Raw genomic sequence first — 21,250 nt, 5'->3', positions numbered from 1 at the left:
TCTTGTGGACTATAGGCTGTTCTTACTGTTACATATGTTTAGAAAGTCAAAAATCCTAATGCTTAACAATTGTTTTAGGTCAGAGTTTATATACTCAGTGGAATATTACTTTATTGTTAAATGACCTTTGTATTTCTGAGAATGAGCTAACGCCTTTTAAACAGTCTTTTTCTGCCTGCAGCCAGACACTGTAAAGGCAGCTACATGTCTTAACATTGGTATGCTGATAAAAATACAGATGTTGTACCTTTGGAACATCAAAATGTTATATCAGTGTTTATGAGACGAGGGAATTACAGCTGAATCTCAACAAAAAGAAACATCATGTTTCCCCCAGTCTCACCACTGTCCTATTATACGTACACGTACCCAGTGTTTTAGCTCAAAGTTACATCACAGGAAAGTTAGTCTATTAAAAATGTATTTGTAGCAGGGCGAGTGCTACGGGGGCCCGACCGACAGGATAGAGAGGACACGGAGTTTTGTGCAGAACCCTTTTATTCCCTGGAACCTCACACCCAGGACACACGTGCACAAGCGCAGCATCAGCCGACATCAGCAGCTTCCCAGTCCTCCCTTGCAGCTTCTCTGTCTCTCCCATATAAGGCTGGCAGGGTGGAGAGGTTGACGGGCCACACCTGTGTCCCGTCAGCCTGAGTGGCTGCAGCTCCTCCACCCTGCCACAGTATTCAAATGCCAGTCTGTTACTTTCACTTTAGAAAGAGATCCAAGCTGCAAATTTTCTCGTAGTTCTGACAACTAAAGCACACGATCATGCAGGACTCTATTGTACGTCTGCGTCTGCATGGAGCTCAAACACACTTCTCAGGTCAACAGACCAAGGGCTTCAGGTTGTTCTGCACTCAGAGTTTAGAGGGAGTCGTGACCTGGTTTTTGCTATCTCGGTTACAACTGAAGTATTCTTAAAATTGATGCTACTATCAAGAAAAATGGTATCTTAAAACCATTTTATTGCTGCTTCAAAGTGGTTCTTTGCTTTTTTTTCCTAAAATGCTTTTCGTCAGTTTAGGATTATAATTATTACCCTGTAAAACGATTTCTAAACCAAGCTGTAAAATTAAAAAGGAAAATGTTGAGTGCTTGACTTAAAGCTATAACATATATATATATATATATATATATATATATATATATATATCTATATCCTTAGATTCAAATTTATAAGGACAGTTTATTGCTCATACCTCTTAAATTCAAATTTATTAGAAGAGTTTATTGCTCGTGCCTATTATTTTTCATTGTTTCCACCAGTGCCTCTGCAGGGTATTCAGAGCAGCTAAATCCAGCATTTCATCTTGAAAAGCATCTGTCTCCCACGCTCTGTCATATGAATGCAGGGTATATCATTTTCGTGCAAAAGTCATGCAGTGTTGGATCAACAAGGACTGGAGCTTGAGGAAAGAATCATTTTTAGAGACAATTAAGGAATCTGTATAAGATTTGCAAACATTTACACAGTGACAATTTCACTGAAGAAACCCCCACTGGCACTGATTGGGTTGTCGTACCGCAAACGGCTGGAAGCCACAAGACCAAATGAATAAAGCTTGCCAACTACCAACAAGATGAATGAAAAAAATCTGGGGTTTGGTGTTAACTTTCATTGTTGGCGATGAGCATAACCAAGAAAAATATAATAAAGCATTGTAAAATTACACATAGATTACACATAGAGTAAAAATGATCCAAACACTATTTTCTCACGCTCCTTTTGATTGTTATATTAAGGGGAAGAAGATGAGCAACAAGAGCCAAATCATCCTGAAAAAGAACTTGGTCTCTTTTTTACATGATTTTACATGATGATGAAGTTTAAAAAAACAAAAAAACAACTGAGGCTTTGAAGTCATAAAAATACTCCTTATGCTGAAAATGAAAGCAGGTGCAAAATAGTTAACAGTAGAATAATAAGTGGTAAGAGGGTCCCTCTTTAGATGCCAAGTCTTTAAAAGCTGTTTGAGAAGTGGAGTGACGGTTTTGCACCTGACCAATGGTTTTTCAATACACTGAATCGTCATGACTGTATTCTAATACTCTATGTTCGCTGTAAAACTGCTTCTTCATGCAGGGAATGAAGAACAATGAAAGAAAATTCAGACTGAGCACACAAGGTCGTAGATGTGTAACTCCAGGTTAAATCAACACTCGCTCAATTGCTAGATGGAAATGAAAGGAAACTTTTGGTAGAGAGGGAAACAGCGTGAATCAAAGCAGTTTTGAGTTAGAATGGAAAATACAATTAATGTTAGTCCAGAGGGCAGGTAACCAACATCTGAAAAAATGACTACATATACATATACAAAGGTCATTTTTAACTTTGTGACTGTACAGAAAGTACACAAAGGTGACTGTTTTTACCTTCATCTCAAATCCATATCAAATACTACCAAATACAGTGAATAGGCACAAATAGAAGAGGGGTTTTTTACTCGGTTTAAACAATCTGATGAAAAGCATTTTAAGTGATACAAAGTCCAGCTCTGACTTCATGGAGCCAAAGTGATCAGAAGCAAAGCCGCAGGTTGGTGTTGTGTTTAACACAATTACGACACAGACTCACGAGAGTGAATCACTGAACAACTAAACATGTCTACCGGTCATTTTGAACTGAAGAAGCCTTTTGGATGAGAGTGGAAACATCTCCCAGAAGCAAAGAAAAGAAGTCCACTTTTTCGGGATATTATGTATCAGTTTCCAACCACATTGCACTATGATAGGATTCATATTATCTGTCATAGTTAACCCTTGTGCTGTCTTTGGGTCAAAATGACCCAATTCTTCTATCCTTCTTTCCTCCTGCCATGCTCTCTCCTTCCTTCTTCCTTTCCTCCTTTCCTCCTTTTTTACCCTCTTTACTCCTTTTTCTTCCTACATCCCTTTCGTCATTCGTTCCTTTATTACCTTCTTTGCTTTTCCTTCCTTCTTTCCTTTTCTCCATTCCTTCCTCCCTCCCTTCTTTCCTTTTCTCCCTTCTTTCCTTCCTTACTCCCTTTCCTACTTCCTTCCTTCTTTCCTTATTTTCTCCTTTCTTCCTTACTTCCTTCTTTCCTTCCATCCATCTTTTCTCCCTTCCTTCTTTCCTTCTTTTCTCCCTTCTCCCTTCCTTCCATCTTTTCTCCCTTCTTTCCTCCCTTCATCTTTTCTCCCTTCCTTACTCCCTTTCCTACTTGCTTCCTTCTTTCCTTCTTTTCTCCTTTCTTCCTTACTTCCTTCTTTCCTTCCATCCATCTTTTCTCCCTTCCTTCCTTCCATCTTTTCTCCCTTCTTTCTTCCCTTCCATCTTTTCTCCCTTCTTTCCTCCCTTCCATCTTTTCTCCCTTCTTTCCTCCCTTCATCTTTTCTCCCTTCCTTACTCCCTTTCCTACTTGCTTCCTTCATTCCTTCTTTTCTCCCTTCACCCTCCCTTGACCCAAAGACAGCACAAGGGTTAAGGGTTTTTTATGTCAGGGTTTTGATTTCTCCTGCTGTTTGTCTTGGATGCCCTCATATTGTACTTTACTTCCTGTTTTTATTTTGAAAGTCCATGTCATGGGTCCATAAGCCCCAGTCTGACTTCCCTTGTTCCCAGTGGTTAAAGTGGGATCTGACAGGGGTGAGCCCTAGAATCTGGCTTTGCGCCGCAGTAGGGAAAAGGATGTAAATGATTGCAAAAATACTGTATCGGCGATGACCTTGGCTTTTTCAATCCCCCTATCAGAGTAGAAATATGTAATTTATCAAGTAATAGTGTTGGGGATTCACCGAAGGAGAAAAGAGCAGTGGATGGAGAAACATGTCTGCTATTGTGAATGCTCTGATGAGCCTCATCAGAGCATTCACACGAGGAACACACTCCTCAGTGTCTCCTCTGGTAACTGCTGTTGAAGCTTTGCGGCACCCTGTTTCGCCCCCTGAGGCTGCACTTGACTCGTGTGTTGGCAGTTTTGTATTGATCGTGGCAATCAGGGAGGAAAAAGCTGCTGTGTGGTTCCTCATCCCTGATGGGTTAAATTCAAGGGTCTCTTACTCCACCTTCACACTGGGACCTGAAGACATCTGCTTCAATTGCAGAATGCACTGGTAGTTGAGTTTGTAATGGATTATTGTACCTTGTCTTTTACTTGTTGTAGCCATTTAAACTTAGAAAGTGTGTATAATAAACTTGTTAACGTGCACCACTTGTTTATTTTAGGCCTTTACTCTCTGCAGCGTTTGTGTTGTGCGGTTACATGTTTTTGATTAGGCTTTTGTTTTTTGGTGCTTTGTGTGTCATTTTAAGACCGGCTCAATCCTCTCTTGTATCTTCTACTTTTGTCATTTCATTTCATTTTATTTATTTGATGAGGAGGGACAGTGCACATCATTATGCGTTTAAAAATAAAGGCAGATGCACCCAACTGTAGCCTATTGGCTAATTCCCATTGGCAGTCCCCCCCGGCTAGGATATAAAAACAGGCAAGTTAAGAGCAATACAGTGTTCAGTTATGAAATACAATAATATAACCTATACAACAATAATACAACCAACCACATAACACATTTCACAGTATTTTACATTCATAAGTTATAGTCGTAGCAGCAGATTAAAGTAAAGTGCAAGTGTCTAATGTAAAGTGCTGGTGTCACGGTTATAAGGTGCAGAGTAGAGGTATAAAGTGCGTGGTGTATGGGACTGCGGACTTGAGAAAAAAAAAAAAGATGGGGGGATGTAGGTGGAATGAGGTTGCAGCAATGCACGACCGGGTCACTTTATTGATTTAGATGTGGTGTTGAAGGATTGATGTTACTTTTAAGCAGGGGTGGAAAGTAACTAATTGCATTTACTCACGTTACTATAATTGAGTACTTTTTATGAGTAATTTGTAATTTTCTAAGTAGTTTTTGAAATATGTAATTTTTACTTTTACTCGAGTACATTTTGACCCAAGTATTTTACTTCGCTACATTTGAACCCCCTCACGTTACTGAGTACAAAATTTATGGTGAAAATCTTGTGAGCATTTTATTTTGCTTTATTGTGAATAGCAGGATCCTGCGGGCATTGGGCACTTTATTTTGTGTTTGAATACTTTGATTCTGGTTTTAGTGTTGTCGGTTGGACAATATGACAGAAAATAGTTTGCACTTTACAGTACAGGTTGTGACTGTCCTTTTTGTCCTGTTCTGCGGAAGTAAAAGTTCTGTTCTGTTTTAGGACTAGGTGAAACAATCCCTTGCATGAACGGGATTGTTTCACCTAGTCCTAAAACAGATTATGTTACTGAGCTCAGCTGAGCTTTTACAAGTGTGGATGTGTACTTTAATATGCCTCGAAGTTAATTAAAACAACTTGTGCTGGATTTGAGTCGTGACTCATCCTTTTTTTGCATTAAATAACTAAAAGTAACTTTTACTCAAATTACATTTTAAATGAAGTACTTTTGTACTTTTACTCAAGTACATTTTTAGATGAGTACTTTTACTTTTACTTTGAGTAGGATTTAAGCAAAGTAAAGATACTTTTACTCAATTACAATTTTTCAGTACTTTTTCCACCTCTGCTTTTAAGTCATTGAACTGTGGGAATGGGGCAAAAAAAAAAAAAATAGTATAGTAATCTGAAAATGTTTATTTACTGATTACATCTGGTTTATAGTCCCCCTTATACCCATCAAGCCGGGGCCCAACATATCCGTTTTGAGAAATGCAGCAGGATATGAAGTTGATGGAAATAAAGATGGTGAAGATGGGTCTTCAGATCAGGGCTTGTCATGCAACGGTATCCTCCTTATCATAATATCTCACTTATTGACACATTTCCAGACTTTGGCCATGCCAGAAGAGAGTGACAAGGTTGTGATATGTTGGAGTTTTCTGTTATGCTATTTTGAAGTAATGTCCGAATATGTAGAGGGAAGAGCGTACTCAATGTATCCCACAATGCATCATCAGTAGTGTAGAACTAATGGTGCCTGCATTGGCCAGGCAGCTATCAGTTACGTGTTATCTGTGTGACAGCAATGATACAATGAATGATGACAACAAAAATGACACTAAAAGTGTCAAAAGGTTCATTCTGCATATTCGTTCAATTCTTAATTGCTACACAGAACTTCCCTACGTATTGACCATGTGAGTATTGCACCGTATAATAAGTAGTGAGATGTCAGTTATTTGAATCATGTGCACATCACTGCATTTCGTTTTGGGTGTGCAGATCAGCACCGTGACCAATGCTGATTTACTTGTTGTAAATCTGATTCTGGTGATTATCAGTCCCTCTGCATGCAGACAAGATGATGAGTACTGGTCTTGGTGAGGTAGTTAAAATTAGTCCAGTCATGCAGGAAACAATTACTGTCCATCAGACATTGAAGTGACTTTGGCAGATCTAGCCATGCTTTTTTGTGTGTTGCAAGTGATGGACAGGTTTCTAACAAGCATTGTCCGACGTCCCAGTGAGACAACACCAAGGCTGCCAGTGATCGCCTCTTCACTAAATACAGGGAAGGGAAAGCTTAAATATCCACTGATTAAATACACCAATAATCCACAACATTACAAACACAATGAGTGTTGCAGTGAGTAACACAGCTTGATACAACACAATCTTCTTCTAGAACAGGGGTCAGCAACCCGCGGGCTCTAGAGCCACATGCGGCTCTTTAGCGCCGCCCTAGTGGCTCCTGGAGCTTTTTCAAAAATGTTTGACCTTTTTTTTTCCTTTTTTTTCTTCTTTTTTTTCCCTTTTTTATTTTTTTTTCTCTTTTTTATTTTTCTTCATTTTTTCCTTTTTTCTTCCTTTTTCCTTTCTTTTTTAATCTCGATCTTTTGACATTTTTCTCGTAATTTTGACTTTTTTTCTCGAAATGTTGACATTTTTTCTCGAAATTTTGACTTTTTTTCTCGAAATTTTGACTTTTTCTCTCCAAATTTTGACTTTTTTCTCGACATTTTGACTTTTTTCTCGACATTTTGACTTTTTTTCTCAACATTTCGACTTTTCTCGAGATTGTACTTCAGCATTAGACTTTTCTTTTTTTGCGGCTCCAGACATATTTGTTTTTATGTGTTTTTGGTCCAATATGGCTCTTTCAACATTTTGGGTTGCCGACCCCTGTTCTAGAACAAATCCTGGGACTTGTGCGGTTGTCATATTGAAGCTTGCCCCCTCTCTGAACATGATTTGTGCATTTTGCTCATACAAACCCCTCATATGGCAAAAGCACTCTGCTGCAGTAGGAGCCTTCTCCAGCTGGACAGCAGCTCAGATCTGACGGCATCTGATGACGTCTGTGGGAAGCAAGTGAAACCCACAGACCTAACCCTACAATCAGGTCCCGAGGACCTAATGATAAGGTCCCGGCATCAAACACTCAGAGGACCAGAGGATCTTTGTTCAGGTGCTGACTGATTAAAGCTCTTTTGGAATGACGTGGACATCAGCAGATGGTCTTAATGATAGGATGATCGGTGTAAAATCATGTTGTTTGTATTAAATCATTACAATTTAAGAGATTAAGAATGAATTCCCCGCTCTTCCACTTGTGTTTTGTCGTTCAGGGATGGACAATAATTGCTTTTATTTTGAAAAATGTTTTCTGTTCGGAACAGTTGGTCAACTTAATTAGATTTTTTTTTGTCCTCTTTGTTCAGGAATTTCATGCCCAGCTTGAGGAAATGCGAGTTTCCATTAGACAGCTGGAAGAAGATCTGTCCGCTGCCCGTCGCCGTAGCGACCTGTATGAGGCAGAGCTAAAAGAGTCTCGACAGGCCAATGACGACCTGAAGAGGAAGGCAGGGGAATACCAGCACAGGATTCACAAGGTCTTCACCTCCACCAAAGTTGTCAATAATTCATGTGTGGAAAGAAGAAGTTATGGTTTTTCTTTTTACACATAATCTATGTTGAAATCCCCCTGGAGTAGAGCTCACAGTTACAAAGTCATTTAAGTTGTAGTAATTATTAAGATTCTGTTTCAAATCATAGCAGACTAAAGAAGCTCCTGCTACGATCTTTTCTGTGAAGAATTTCAGCATTTCTCGTATCTTCACAGGCCAAAGAGCAAGGCAAAGCAGAGGTAGATGAGATGAGCACCAAATTGGAGAAGGTAGCTTATGATGTTGGATTCATTGTTATTAAGTTGCCTGACTCTTGGTATTTAAAAACACTTTACAACTTTTAAAGGTTTAGAATATGTTTCCACAAAGAATGTAGGACTGCCTTTGTTTTTCTCCGTAGGCCATTGCTGAGCAGCAGATGAAGATACAGGACCTACAGGAGAAGCTTGGCAAGGTAGAATGAGAAGTGAATTCATTTTCAGATTGTGCAAGATGTGTAACAGTATTTTACAACTTTCACATGTTGTAGTTCTCCATCAACTACTTTATTAATTAACAGGCACGTAGCTAATCATTCGTCATTTTACTTCAAGGCAATACGGGTCGGTGCTGAGTCCACAGACCAACTTCAGGGTATGAAAGTGACCAAAGAGCGGTTAGAGCGGGATATGGAGAGGCTACAGAATAAGGAAGACTCCAATGACAGCCTGCGCAGACGCCTCCGTGAAACTGAGGTACGTGCACGTCTGCAGCTCATAGAAATCCACAACGCCAAACGTTGGGTTGTTTTCATCTTCTGCAAGTTTCTTCAGATCATTCATTGTATTGTGTCATTTATTAGGTGGTTGTTTCCAATTAAAGGATGATTTATCTCCCAACGCATGTTTAAGCGTCTGTAGGCAGGACATTAAAGTCTTGGATGCTTATCAATGTGTGATTGTAGAGACAGATATAAAGTTAAGGGGATGTGTTGAAGAGTTGACCATTTGATTTGCAGCAACTCTGTGGAAGGTGTTGTGTAAATAAATCTGGTTAAACACAACACAAAGATCCCATATGGCCTCTTGAAGACATGTTTTTGCACCTCATGACAAACACTTGTGCTGTGAGTGCATGACAGCATGTCAGATAGGATTTCTTGGTCAGTGCTATCTTGCTATCCCATTTATGGTCTCTTTTAAAATGAATAAAAGAAAACTCTTTTCAACTGCAGACAAGTTAACTTAAAGACCTTTAATACATACACACACATATATATTTATATATTGGTGCTCCAACTGATACTGATAGTCGATAAGTCATCGACTATTGAAGAAATTAGTTAACTTTTCAGATTTTGAGTCCCATAATTATTAAAAGGATGCTATTTAGCTCTTGGCTTTCATATTTTGCATGTGGTTGCTGTGATGTACAAATTAAAAAATAAAACACAAAAGAATGGACACCTCATTCAAAAATACGTCTTTTAATGAACTTTGCTGCCAGTTCCAGTGGCGTTTACCTAGCGTTATTTACCTGTGCATCGTACTTGCGTGCATGGGAGATTCTGCCCTCTGTTGAAAGGAGTGGATGAACACTACTGAGCATGTGCAATTCTCAGCAGAGATAGGAAGAAAGAAGGTGCCTCACTCAGTTTGCCAACAATAGTCAACAATTAAAGTCGTTGTAGACTATTTTTATTATTATTTTTGTCGACATCGCCGACTAATCGTTGCCATGTATCATTACTTGTAAGCAAAGTGGGTGGTATTGCTGCTCCTTACTTAAAGTGGAAGTCTCCAGGTTAATGTCCTTTTATTTCTTGTTGTGATATCCAAATTATAAAAAAAGAGCTGTACAAGGATTTTGTTTTAGTGGATGATGGGATACACAACTACAATAACTACTTTTCCTGCTCATGTACAGGATGGAAGGAAGACCCTTGAGAACCAGGTGAAAAGGCTGGAGATCGTTGAGCGTCGGGAGGCTAAACTGAAGGATGAGCTCCAGAGCAAGGCCCAGCAGATCCAGCAGATGGCAGATAAGATTCTGGTAGCTCACCTTTCAACTCGTGTTAAGTTAAATAATCAGAGGTGTGAGGTCTTTGTCAGCATGGAAGGGAAGTGCAAGATTTTCTTAATCATCTTGGAAAAATACTCACTTTTATCAGTTCCTGTTTTTTTCTGATTGTAAGCTTCTGTTTTTATATACAAGATAAAAAATGAAATAATTGACTTAACAATATTTCTTCGGTTTAAAAACCCTGGAAGGCTATGATACAAGCCTGTAGGTACGTTGCATGAGCTGTTCGTATGAATGTGGGCGTAACAGAATGTGTTCAGCTGACATTTCCTGTTGCTCTTTGACCGACTACTGTGTTTGTCACTGCAATGTCTACATGACGGTGAAAAAGACCCCCATTTATTGAAATCAAGACCACAAGCCTCTGTAGAATTGTTTATTGGATGAACCTGCGTTCCTCCTGTTGCAATAAATCCACCAGTGCTGTGCATCAGGCTATTAAAGCGTGTCTCTAACAATGAGGTGGAAGTCATTGCTGTGATTGAAATTTGGTTAAATGAGCTTGCTGTTTTTTCTAGTATTACTCTTAGATAAAAGTCTTTTATCTATTCTATTATACCCATACCTCCTGAACAAAGCCTTTCCTCTTCATTTTGAATAACTCTGCCCCCTGAACGACTCAGCTGAGCTGTAACAAGGCTCAGTCGTCACTCCTTGGTCTGTCTGTTTACAGACTTCCTCTTGGCTGTCTTATTAAAATCAGTGATTGCTGTTTTGATTCAGCATGTGCACATAGGTGCACATGCTGAAAATAACCTTACACTCAGATAATATTACAGGTTCTCTTTATTAAATCCTTGAATTCTGTGTTGATGGTTCTGATGTCATTCTGGGCATTTTTAATCTATTAAATAACACAATGTACATGAGTGAAATCCGATTCTGCTTCAGTTTTGATGTTCAAGCCAAACCTTTTTTTCAGTCTTGTTTTTTCTAACTTAAGGCAATCTCTAAAAGCAAAGCAAACGAAAGAGTTAACTACTGTATGCACTGTCCTCATGTCTCAGTCACATCTCACCCTGTCATCTAGCTGTGGCTCAAAAGGTCTGCCGCTTGACTCATTACCAGAGCAAAAAAGTAAGAACATATCGCCCTCGTCACTTGCTTCCCTGCACTTTATCCCTGTTCAATTTCATGTTGCTTTTAAGATATCACTGCTCAACTTCCAGAGCCTTAAACAGCCCCGTCCCTAAATACACTTGATATTTTCCTTCTCGGCCGTTAAGAGCAGCAGCAGATGCTGTACCCTGCTCACAGATATTCTTTGGTCACATTTTGTGATAAAAGCATATCTATCCAAAATCCTTCTTTCCTCTAAAAACACTGCCCGGAAATTTTTTAAGAAAAGTGAAAAAAATATATTTTATTATGTTATTTGCTCAGATGGCAAGCAAAAATGCTTGATAGGCTTTCAAGTCATGTGTGATGTTTCAAATATGATCTCCTACAGACTTCACTAGATCTTAAATGCACTAAAACCTGTTGATTAAACTGACATGAATCATCACTGATTGTAATGAATAGTTTGATGCTATTTCATGTATGGAAATGTTTTTGGCTTCCCAAAATGTGGTCAGGAAGTGTTTTTGGCTATGTAGAGCATTTGGTAGGTCATCTTATGTTTTTTGTGCAGGAACTGGAGGAGAAGATGCGAGAGACCCAAGCCACCGCCCAGCGGCTGGAGACTATCCTGAAACAGAAGGAAAAGCTCTATGAGGATAAGATAAAGGTTCACTTATCAAGGCCTTTTGCATTTGCATTAAACAGCAGTTCCTGTATGAACGTAGGCCTTGTCCCAATACTCCCCCTACCCCTAGTTTTCAGCTCTACCCCTAAATTCTGCACGTTCCTGTGAGGGTAGTGGTGTCCCAATTCCTCTTTCCACCTAGGGGTAGTGAAGAAAACGAGTGTAGTGGCTATGAATCTGTCCCTACGGATCGAGGGTTTTCGGATGCACCCTAGGTGAACTAGGGCCAGAAAAATTTCCCAGAATGCTTTTCGTCGTCATTTGCGGACTGAATAAAAAAAAAAAACATGGCGGACATTTCTTATTTTTTAGTGAATAAAATCAATATTTTGAGTTAGTTTCTGCATAAAAATGCATTTTGATTACATTTCTAGCGAGAAATATATATTTTACTTTCATAATATTCACTCAGTGAATGTACATAATCACTCGTTTGCCCGTTGTTGCGAAGTCTTTTTCAAACCTTGCCAGAATAAAGGCTGATTTATGGTTCCGCGTTACACCAAAACAGAGCCTATGGCGTAGGTTACGCGGCGACGCGCGCCGTACGCCGTACCCTATAATAAAGTGGCATATTAACAGCGCTACAGCTGAAATTAAAACAGTTTTTGGCTCTCAGCTTCCTGATTTTAGGGATGGCGCTGAAAGTAGGAGTAGGGGGAGTATTGGGACAGGGCCCTGGGAAGATTTCAAGTGCCCTAAAATCTGTGGCTTCTTTTTTAGGGGTAGTGGTAGTGAGGGAGGGCTAGTGGTAGAAAGTAGGGGGTGTATTGGGATTGGCACTTACTCTATAGCCTCAGCAGCTTTGGCTCAAGCGTTAGCGTGGTCCTCCGACTGTCCTTGAACACCAAACACCAAACTTCCCATACGCATTCATTGTGTGAGCATATATACAACAGAACAAAGGGTTTGCATAGGCTAAAAAATGCTTTAGAAGTGTGAATGTGTGTGTAAGTGTGAATATGGCTGGCAGTGTAAAGACCACAACAAAACTGGGGAAGCGCTGGTGGAAATGCTTTGGCTTGTATCCAGTGTGTGTGTTAAATGTGTCCTCAATTCTTGGTAGATATAAAGTATGTCATCTTCACATTATCCTCTGCCCAGCTAAGTGATATCCTGGTTATGGTATGGTAACAGGTGCTGGAGGCTCAGATGAAGGCGGACATGGCAGATAAGGAGATGCTGGAGTCCAGTCAGAGCAAATATGAGGAGGAGGTGCGGGAGAAGTGCAGCATCATCAGTGAACAGAAGGCGGTAAGAACTGACCAGCTTGGAAGCAACGCTATTTCAGGCGTATATTATCACTAATCATTATACTGACACAGATTTCATATTTGGGCGATTGAACATGTAGCATAAAAAATCTGCTGTATCCTGGTTCGGTTTAAATCTACCGTGTCACTAAAAGTGTACCGTAAAACCCAAGTTCTAGTGTCCAGAATTTCTGCTTAGACCATAAATGCAATGGACTCAAAGATGAACAGCCTGGAGCAGAGGATTGTTGAGCTATCGGAGGCCAACAAAGTGGCGGCCAACAGCAGCATCTACACCCAGAAAAACATGTGAGTACCTTCACAGAAAACATGGCACTCTTCTCGACAGTACAAATGAAACTGCTACTCAAGCCTTTGTTTTTTTTGTCAAAGTTTCTTCAAATGACAAGAAAATAGTTTAACGGATGCAGCTTAAAGGAGCATGAGGCTCCTTTTAAGAAATGAGACTCTCTAGCGCGACCCTTCACCACGACGGCCGTTGGGGGTACTGCAGCCAACAGCGAAGCCGGCACGGGAGAACGGGGAGAACGCGCATGCAGGGTCATGTGACGTCACATCCGCAGCCCAGCGCGGGAAATTCGGAGGCCGAATTGCAGCACATTTTGCAGCACACAGCCTGTTCAAGGCAACGGAGAGATACACATTCTTAAATGTGTATCTTCTTCTTACACATGCTCATTCGTTTTGGTTTGGAATGCTTCATCTGACATTATTACTAGAAAACTTAAAACGTATACAAATTTTTTTCATAAATCCTGCCTCAATCCTGCCTCAAGCTCCTTTAAGCAGAATATTTTACAAACATGATACTGTACCTGGAGGGTCCTTAATACTATTAAATTATCTTGAACAGTTGCACGTCCTGCTGTTTGGTGTTTTGCTCAATCACTGTGGGATCTTGTCAGGAAAGCCCAGGAGGAGATGATCTCGGAGCTTCGGCAGCAGAAGTTCTACCTGGAGTCTCAGGCCGGGAAGTTGGAGGCCCAGAATGCCAAGCTGGAGGAGCATCTGGAGAAAATGAGTCAGCAAGAGCAGAGCAACAAGAGCCGCGTGTTAGAGCTGGAAACTCGGCTCAGAGAGGTGAGAAGACACCACAGAGCAAGCAGAGTGGGAGCTGATGTTGACGTGTTGAGAAGTGGATACAGGCTTCAGCTCTCTCTTCATTTCTTTATCTTGTTTTATCCCAGTATATATTTTTCTGTTCCTTATCATGTTTAATAAAACAAGTTATTTCAAGTCAATATTGTAGAGTATATACAGTATTTTTGCACGTTAAAGTTGAGCAGTAGACTTCTTCTTTCTTCTGTGCTGATTGAACTCTACATTGAAACACAGTAATGATTTTAATCCCTGAATATGTATTGAGGAAATGAGTAGTGGATAGTGACACGGCTGTGGAAACAGGTACAGCATATCCATGAAAACTCAGATAGCAAAATAGTCCTGGGCAAAAGGTATTACTTCTTCTTTTACCCCTTTTTTGATGTGTGTGTATATTTAATAGTTTTGGGTGTTCAGACAAGAATACAAGAATACACCCAAATATCTCACTTTTTGTCACAATACCATTATTATTATTTATTCTTAATAAAAATTAAGTCAAAAAGAACAAAAACAATCACGTGTAGAAGTACTTCTAAGATTCATATCTTTTGGACTCACCATTAGGAGCAATAACTTGACTTGTATGAGCTCATCAGCCTTTTGAGCAGCTGAATTAGGCGCTTCTTTGAGGTTCTTGGTTGTTCAGTTACACATGTCCCTCTTGAGCATATTTACGTGGGTTGAGGTCTGGAGCTGTTTTCTGTGATGTAGATTTGCATCAATCTGCGGTTGCATGACCAAGCTTTAGCTATTATCAAATAGATCAAACAGCCTCACATTTGCCTGTAATAGACTGATATCCAGACTGCAAGATAACCCCAGATCATCATTTATCCACTGCTTTTCCTGTCAGTATGAGTTATTTCTGCTGAAATGCTGTTTGTTTTTCTCCAAACATGGTGCTGGGCATTAAGCCCAAACCGCTCTGCTGTGGTGTCATGGGTGCTTCAGAAGCCTTGTTTTTGCCTCGGATGAATTTCTGTGAACCTCAGTCATGCTTTACTGCCCTTTTTTACGAGAAAGAGGCTTTCTCCCTTCCACAAAAACAGTACTTGTTCAGTCTTCTTTAATTAAGTTGTCATGGAGTTCAACATGCTCACTGATGCCTGTTTGAAAATTGTTTTACGAGACTTTCCAGATGGATGTGTTGCAACCATCACTCCTTTCAGTCCACTGTGCATGTCTTTTCCTCTTGACATTGTGCTCACACACCTGAATGCTCCATACCAGTCAGACCGCCTATAGAGGTCTCCACGCCTGCATCCAGGGTCCATGATTAACAGCACCTGCCTGGAACGTAACCATTGTAAGTCCTATGGCAGCAGTAAGAGTCAAATAAATAATGGCGAGATGACAAAAGTTAAATGTTATTGGTTATCTCAGGTTGTTTTTGCCTAATATCAACTATGATCAGGGGATTTTTTAAATGCTTTTTAAAAAAAAAAGCAAAAATAAAAGAAACAAAACATCAGATTGAGTGAGGGGGATACTAACTTTCGCCAATGACTGTCTCGGGGGAGGATGGATGGCTGGATAGATGATGGATGGATGGATGGATGGATGGATGGATGTTATGTTATGTTATGAATCTTTATTTCGGCTTGTACAAAACAAGATGAAAAGGAAGAAAAAAAAAAAACATTTCTTTTGCCGAAAAGGTGTAGGCTGAAGCTGTAGCTTATAGTGCCTATACCCTTTTTTTTTATGATCAGCAAAAATATGAGACATTAGCTTTTACTCAGTGAAAACAAACAATACATAAAGAAGAAAAAAATAAGTAAGACAAAATATAAAATTGACGTTTCACATCCTAGAATGTTTTTGATAGTATACTTTATAATTATAGTGTTTTATATTTATTTACAATATTTTCTTTAAACAATTTCTTAAACTTGACGATAGAGCAACACATTTTTAGGTTGTTATTACAACTATTCAAAATTTCTCTTGCCTTAACTGATGTACATCTCTTTTTAATATTAGTTCTTGCTGTCGTCATCTCAAACATGAGTTTCCCCCTCAGGTCATAGCGGTTTCTTTTATCTGGAACAGGTCCTGAATGCAGTTTGGAAGCAGTTTCTGCTGGGCTTTAAAGGCAAATAAAACAGTTTTCTGCTCTACTATATCATGGAATTTTAAGGTATTATATTTAATAAAAAGATTATTTGTTGGTTCATAATAGTCGGTTTTATTAATTATCCTTATGGATGGATGGATGGATGTGCATAAAGATGACAAACACCTGATGTTCAATACACTTATGCACCTGATACCATTGGGATGTGGCCAGTTGTATAATAATCTAGAACAGTGGTCCTCAACCTTTTTTCAGTGATGTCCCCTGTGAAATGTTTTTTCAGCCAATTACCCCCTAACCAGCACAAAGCACTTTTGGTTGTAAAAAAAAAAGACCTAAAACAGAGCACTGTGCCATCAGTAACTGATTTATTAAACATAAAATATTGCTGCTACGCTTCAACCACCTCTCCATCGTTGGTCCAAGTGATTGACAGGTGAAGCCAGGTGGCATTTGACAGGTTAGGTGGAACCATCCTGGTGTGGGGGATACTCTGCGGTTTTAGGATAATAAGTTGAATAGCCTACTCCTGAAAATAAAATTCATTTTTATGAATTTAGACTTATATTTTCCTCAATTATTTATGAAATATTTATTTTTTAAAGGATTTTTGCATGGATGCTACTTTTTAAATATATGTATATTTTAAAATCTCACGTACCCCCTGTAGTGCCTTCACGTACCCCCAGGGGTACACGTACCCCCATTTGAGAACCACTGATCTAGAAAGTGGATTTTATAAGCAAGAAATCATTTGTAGGATTTCCAGTATTTCAGCTGAGGCTGACAAGTCACTGTACCTTTACAGCTGTTTTAGGAAGCAGGTGAGGTGAAGTGTCAGCTGTGGACAGCTGTGTCAGCATGCCGCCGACTGCACCACCACCTTCTCTCTTGATCCCATTTGGCCCCTTTCTGTCTGGCTCTGTAGATCGGACTGGAGAACGAAGAGCAAAAGCTGGAGATAAAGCGTCAGGTGACAGACTTGACCCTGTCTCTGCAAGACCGCGAATCTCAGATTAGCAACCTGCAGGCAGCCCGTCATGCTCTGGAAAACCAGCTCCAGCAGGCCAAGACGGAACTGGAGGACACCACGGCAGAAGCAGAGGAGGAGATCACCGTTCTCAGAGTGAGAAAGAGAGAGAAAGAGAGAGAGAGAGTGAAGAAATATGCCTCTTTGATATTATGCAATGTTGGTGGTGATATCTGTCTCTGCCTCTCTTGTCATGTCTCCTAGGCACACAGAGATGAGATACAGCGCAAGTACGATGCCTTGAGAGACAGCTGTGCAGTAAGCCTCTCACTGTTTTTCTTTTTTCATTCTTTCACTCTTTCAAGGGATAGATAGCTCCGTTATCACTGAACCCCAGCTGCATCATCACACATCACACTTAACCCGGAGCAGCCTTGTTTCAGACCATATGTAGCCCTGTCCTTCTGGGGTGTCTCTTAGAAACATTTAACTCCTAAACGTCGTGATTTGATCGCACTTCTCTGTGGAATCAAGGTTCTCGCTTTATAAACAGAAATCAGACATTTTGTAGGTTCATATGCTTTCTTCTGTGTGTTATCAGAGATATTTATCTCATTCTTAAACGCCATGGGACATTAAATAATCTACTAACTTTGGGAAAGGATAGTGGCACGTTTGAGCTATTTGAGTTCCTTCAGATTGTATACAGGACTGTCTCCGAAAATTAGAATATTGTGATAAAGTTCTTTATTTTCTGTAATGCAATTTAAAAAAAACTAAAATGTCATACATTCTGGATTCATTACAAATCAACTGAAATATTGCAAGTCTTTTATTATTTTAATATTGCTGATTATGGCTTACAGCTTAAGAAAACTCAAATATCCTATCTCAAAAAAATTTAATATTCTGGGAATCTTAATCTTAAACTGTAAGCCATAATCAGCAATATTAAAATAATAAAAGACTTGCAATATTTCAGTTGATTTGTAATTAATCCAGAATGTATGACATTTTTTCATTACAGAAAATAAAGGACTTTATCACAATATTCTAATTTTCTGAGACAGTCCTGTATACTATGAAATAATAGAGCAGCATTACTGTTGGCTTTTCATCTATTGCCCTACTTTTGAGATCCTCCCATTTACAAACTTTTCAGAAAGCAAATAGCCCATAGATTGAGCTGGTGATCATCCAAACATGGACAACTTCTAAAACAAGCACAAACTGATTGAGATTGATTCATTAAACTCATTACTGTTGGGCACGAGCTGGACGTTTTCACTCTTGTTATCCTACAAGTTCAGTTTTCAGATTTTCAGATGACAATAAACCTGGCTGTACATGTTAAAACGCATATATTACATTACGTATTACTTATTATATTACTTACATAGTTGTTATATTAGAGCATCGTAGCCTGGGCATTCCATGTCTCAAAAAACACTTTATAGGTTAATGTTTTTTTTAACTATACTAACTTTCAGTACATCAGTCAACACGGGGGAACTGAGTATTATTCAAACATGTAAACTTACTAATGCAGTGATTTAAGACAAAAGCTTGTAGTTATTATCATTTTCTGTACTTTATTTAGCAATCCTACAATGTAGATTGTGACAGAGATTCAGCTTTCTGGGATGCATCAGCAAGCGGTGAAAGTATTTTTTTCAGTTTATTTATTTATTTTACATATTAAGTAAGAAAATATCTGCTTTGAAGTGAGAAAATGTTTAATGATATTTTCTGTCTTTATTTTACTTTACTTGTATATAGCAATTGTGTTGTGTTGTGTCACTAACATAGTTATGTATATTTCTGAAGGAATAGGATATTAGTTGGGGGAAAATAGAAGATCTAGTATTGTATGCCATCAGTTCAGAGTAAATGTTTATTATGAATCTAGGAAACTGTGACACCCACAGCTTCCACAAAAAGAACTGAGTGGTTTGTTTACAGTAGTGTTGAGAAAGCAAAGCTCCGGATGTGATTTACCTTGAGGTCTTTAAGTTGGTCTGCAGTTGAGATTGACAGATGTGTACAGTGAATTGAGAAGCGTGCCAGATCACCAATGCATCCATTCCACCGCTGATTTCCTCTCCCCTTAAGTATTTAGTTGAAGCTGTCATTCCACCGCCTCAAGGGAGCAGACGCACTGAGTCAGTGCAGAGCAGACAGCTAATTTATGTACTTAAAAGCTTTGCTTCTTTCCCTTGCCTCCTTGAAGTTCTGCGTGGTATACATGTTCCCATTAGAGCTGAGAACGAGGCGCTTGAGCAGGCAGCCTCATCAGCCTCCTCTCCGACGATGTGCCCAGTAGTCACAGCTGATGAAGGCAACCAAATGATTGTGGTAAAATAATTAGCCTGCTCCTAGCGCTGAATACTGCCTGGGGTGAACAAGTTGCCTAGATATCATGCCAAAATGATTACTGCATTATATCACTAACCCAGATATCTGCATCATGTAATAATGCGGCAGCACAGTTTTAACTGTGTGGGGTTTAAGGTCAAGCTTGAAATGAACAGCACATGTCTGATGTTCAAGGCGGTTTTGTGTATAGATGGGGAAAAATATTGATTTATCACGCTCACTAAATATATTTTATGGTAAAATAAGAGCTGCTTTTTTGAGTTCCTTAAATGTTAGAAAAAGGTGACTTTATGTGGATAACTGATGAAGATTGCAGGTTTTAACGGCGATGAGTGACTCTAAGCTACAACATCTATATCTTTGCCGTTAGAAGGGAGACTCGTTGATTTATCCAGCCGTTTGACAGACTTTAACTCAGACTGTCATGGACAGACGGCAGTAATCATTATGGGATGACGTTGTTGCTACAGCAGCTGCAGCTGAACTATGACTACACTAGGCTTTCGTTGCAGTGATTGTCTGCAGTGCAGTAAGTCGAAGTGACTGCGCTGGCTGATAATTGAATTAAAGCCAATGCATTTGACTATTCCTGTTTTGTATTAATGACCCAGCTCTCATAACTGATATACAACAGAAGTTGTGGGTGTAACTGGACCTGTGCCTGATGATTTACACTTATGCCACCGTGGTGGTCAATTCGAACGGCCTGATGTAAACAAAGCTATGCCCATGACTTTAATAGATTCTTTTCTCCAAAAAAACAAGACAAAAATAAAGCTTCAAAGGCAGTGAAAGTCATCTATTGCTCTCAGTGATATGTAGTTACAGTCATAGCTTTCATTTGGTTTTGATCTCTCTTTAATTGTCACCACAGTCTAAATAATTTATTCATACCAAGAGAGTTGTGAGGAATGGAAGCCTTGAAAGTCAGAATTATGCTGAGCAGAGCAGCTGTGCTTACTGATGTTTAGGTTTTCATATCCACCAGAAATTGTAAAATTACCTCACAAAGGATCATTCTGGAGTGCAGCCCGTCTGGGGTCGTATCCCCAGGGAACAGGACACCCTTAATAAGCATGGGAAAAGGCCTGTCATGGTCTATAGGTTTGCATTTTCGTTGGTACTTTGGTTTTGGTGCTGTATTTTTTAATTTTTTTGGCTATTTGTTTCCTGTTCTTTGTTAGCTCTTCTGCATTCTCTCATCTGAAAACGTATTCCTATAAATATTGCCCTTGATTGTCATGGTTTCCATCAGATCGTTTTGAATCCAGAAATAAATAATTAAGGACCTTTGCAAAAACATTCAGGAAAAAGGTAAATGGGCATCAGTAACCAAGAGAGTAAACAATGTTAAAACTCATTCAGCTAAACAGAAATATAAAAGAAAGGAAGGAAGGAATATTTTTCAATTCCCTGAAATAACTGAGGTACTATCCTTAATTTTTCTGGCTGTCTTGCATTTGTTCACTGGACATTATTGGAAGGGGAGATCACAAGGCCCTGAAAAAGCTCAAAGGTCAACATCTGTGTCTAAATACCCATCCTAGGAGATTCTCCTCCTTTTACAGAAAAACAGAGTGACTGAGTGCCCAGTGAAGCAGGTCTGGAGGCCACAACTGAGTAATGATGGGATGTAAAGAAAGCCTGTGGATTCCCCATGGTCAGGTTAGACAAGGACCATTTAACCAACTTTCCAGAAAATGGGAGACAGCAAGTGTCCTTGTCAAAACTTGGGATTTTTTTTTTCACGATACACTGTGATAAATATAGTCTGATGGATTGTCTCCATGGATGGATCCCCCAGATTGTTTCCTTCAAGA

The 21,250-nt window shown here is 39.4% G+C and overlaps 1 protein-coding gene across 1 annotated transcript in view; it reads left to right on the top strand.

The window, feature by feature from the left end:
* The window catches only part of LOC133451438 (citron Rho-interacting kinase), a 76,023-nt gene that overhangs the window by 8,456 nt on the left and 46,317 nt on the right, over positions 1-21,250 (top strand). The window contains exons 5-15 of the mRNA XM_061730487.1: positions 7,636-7,806; positions 8,037-8,090; positions 8,222-8,275; positions 8,415-8,555; positions 9,727-9,852; positions 11,516-11,611; positions 12,767-12,883; positions 13,082-13,191; positions 13,809-13,983; positions 17,013-17,210; positions 17,319-17,372. Of these exons, the coding sequence (XP_061586471.1) occupies positions 7,636-7,806; positions 8,037-8,090; positions 8,222-8,275; positions 8,415-8,555; positions 9,727-9,852; positions 11,516-11,611; positions 12,767-12,883; positions 13,082-13,191; positions 13,809-13,983; positions 17,013-17,210; positions 17,319-17,372 (1,296 nt within the window). The remainder of the gene's footprint in view (positions 1-7,635; positions 7,807-8,036; positions 8,091-8,221; positions 8,276-8,414; positions 8,556-9,726; positions 9,853-11,515; positions 11,612-12,766; positions 12,884-13,081; positions 13,192-13,808; positions 13,984-17,012; positions 17,211-17,318; positions 17,373-21,250) is intronic.

This window comes from Cololabis saira, chromosome 9 (assembly GCF_033807715.1).
Source record: "Cololabis saira isolate AMF1-May2022 chromosome 9, fColSai1.1, whole genome shotgun sequence".
Classification (NCBI taxonomy): Eukaryota; Metazoa; Chordata; class Actinopteri; order Beloniformes; family Belonidae; genus Cololabis; species Cololabis saira.
The sequence above is the reverse complement of the archived record's forward strand: the minus strand, read 5'-3'. Positions and strand labels throughout refer to the sequence as shown.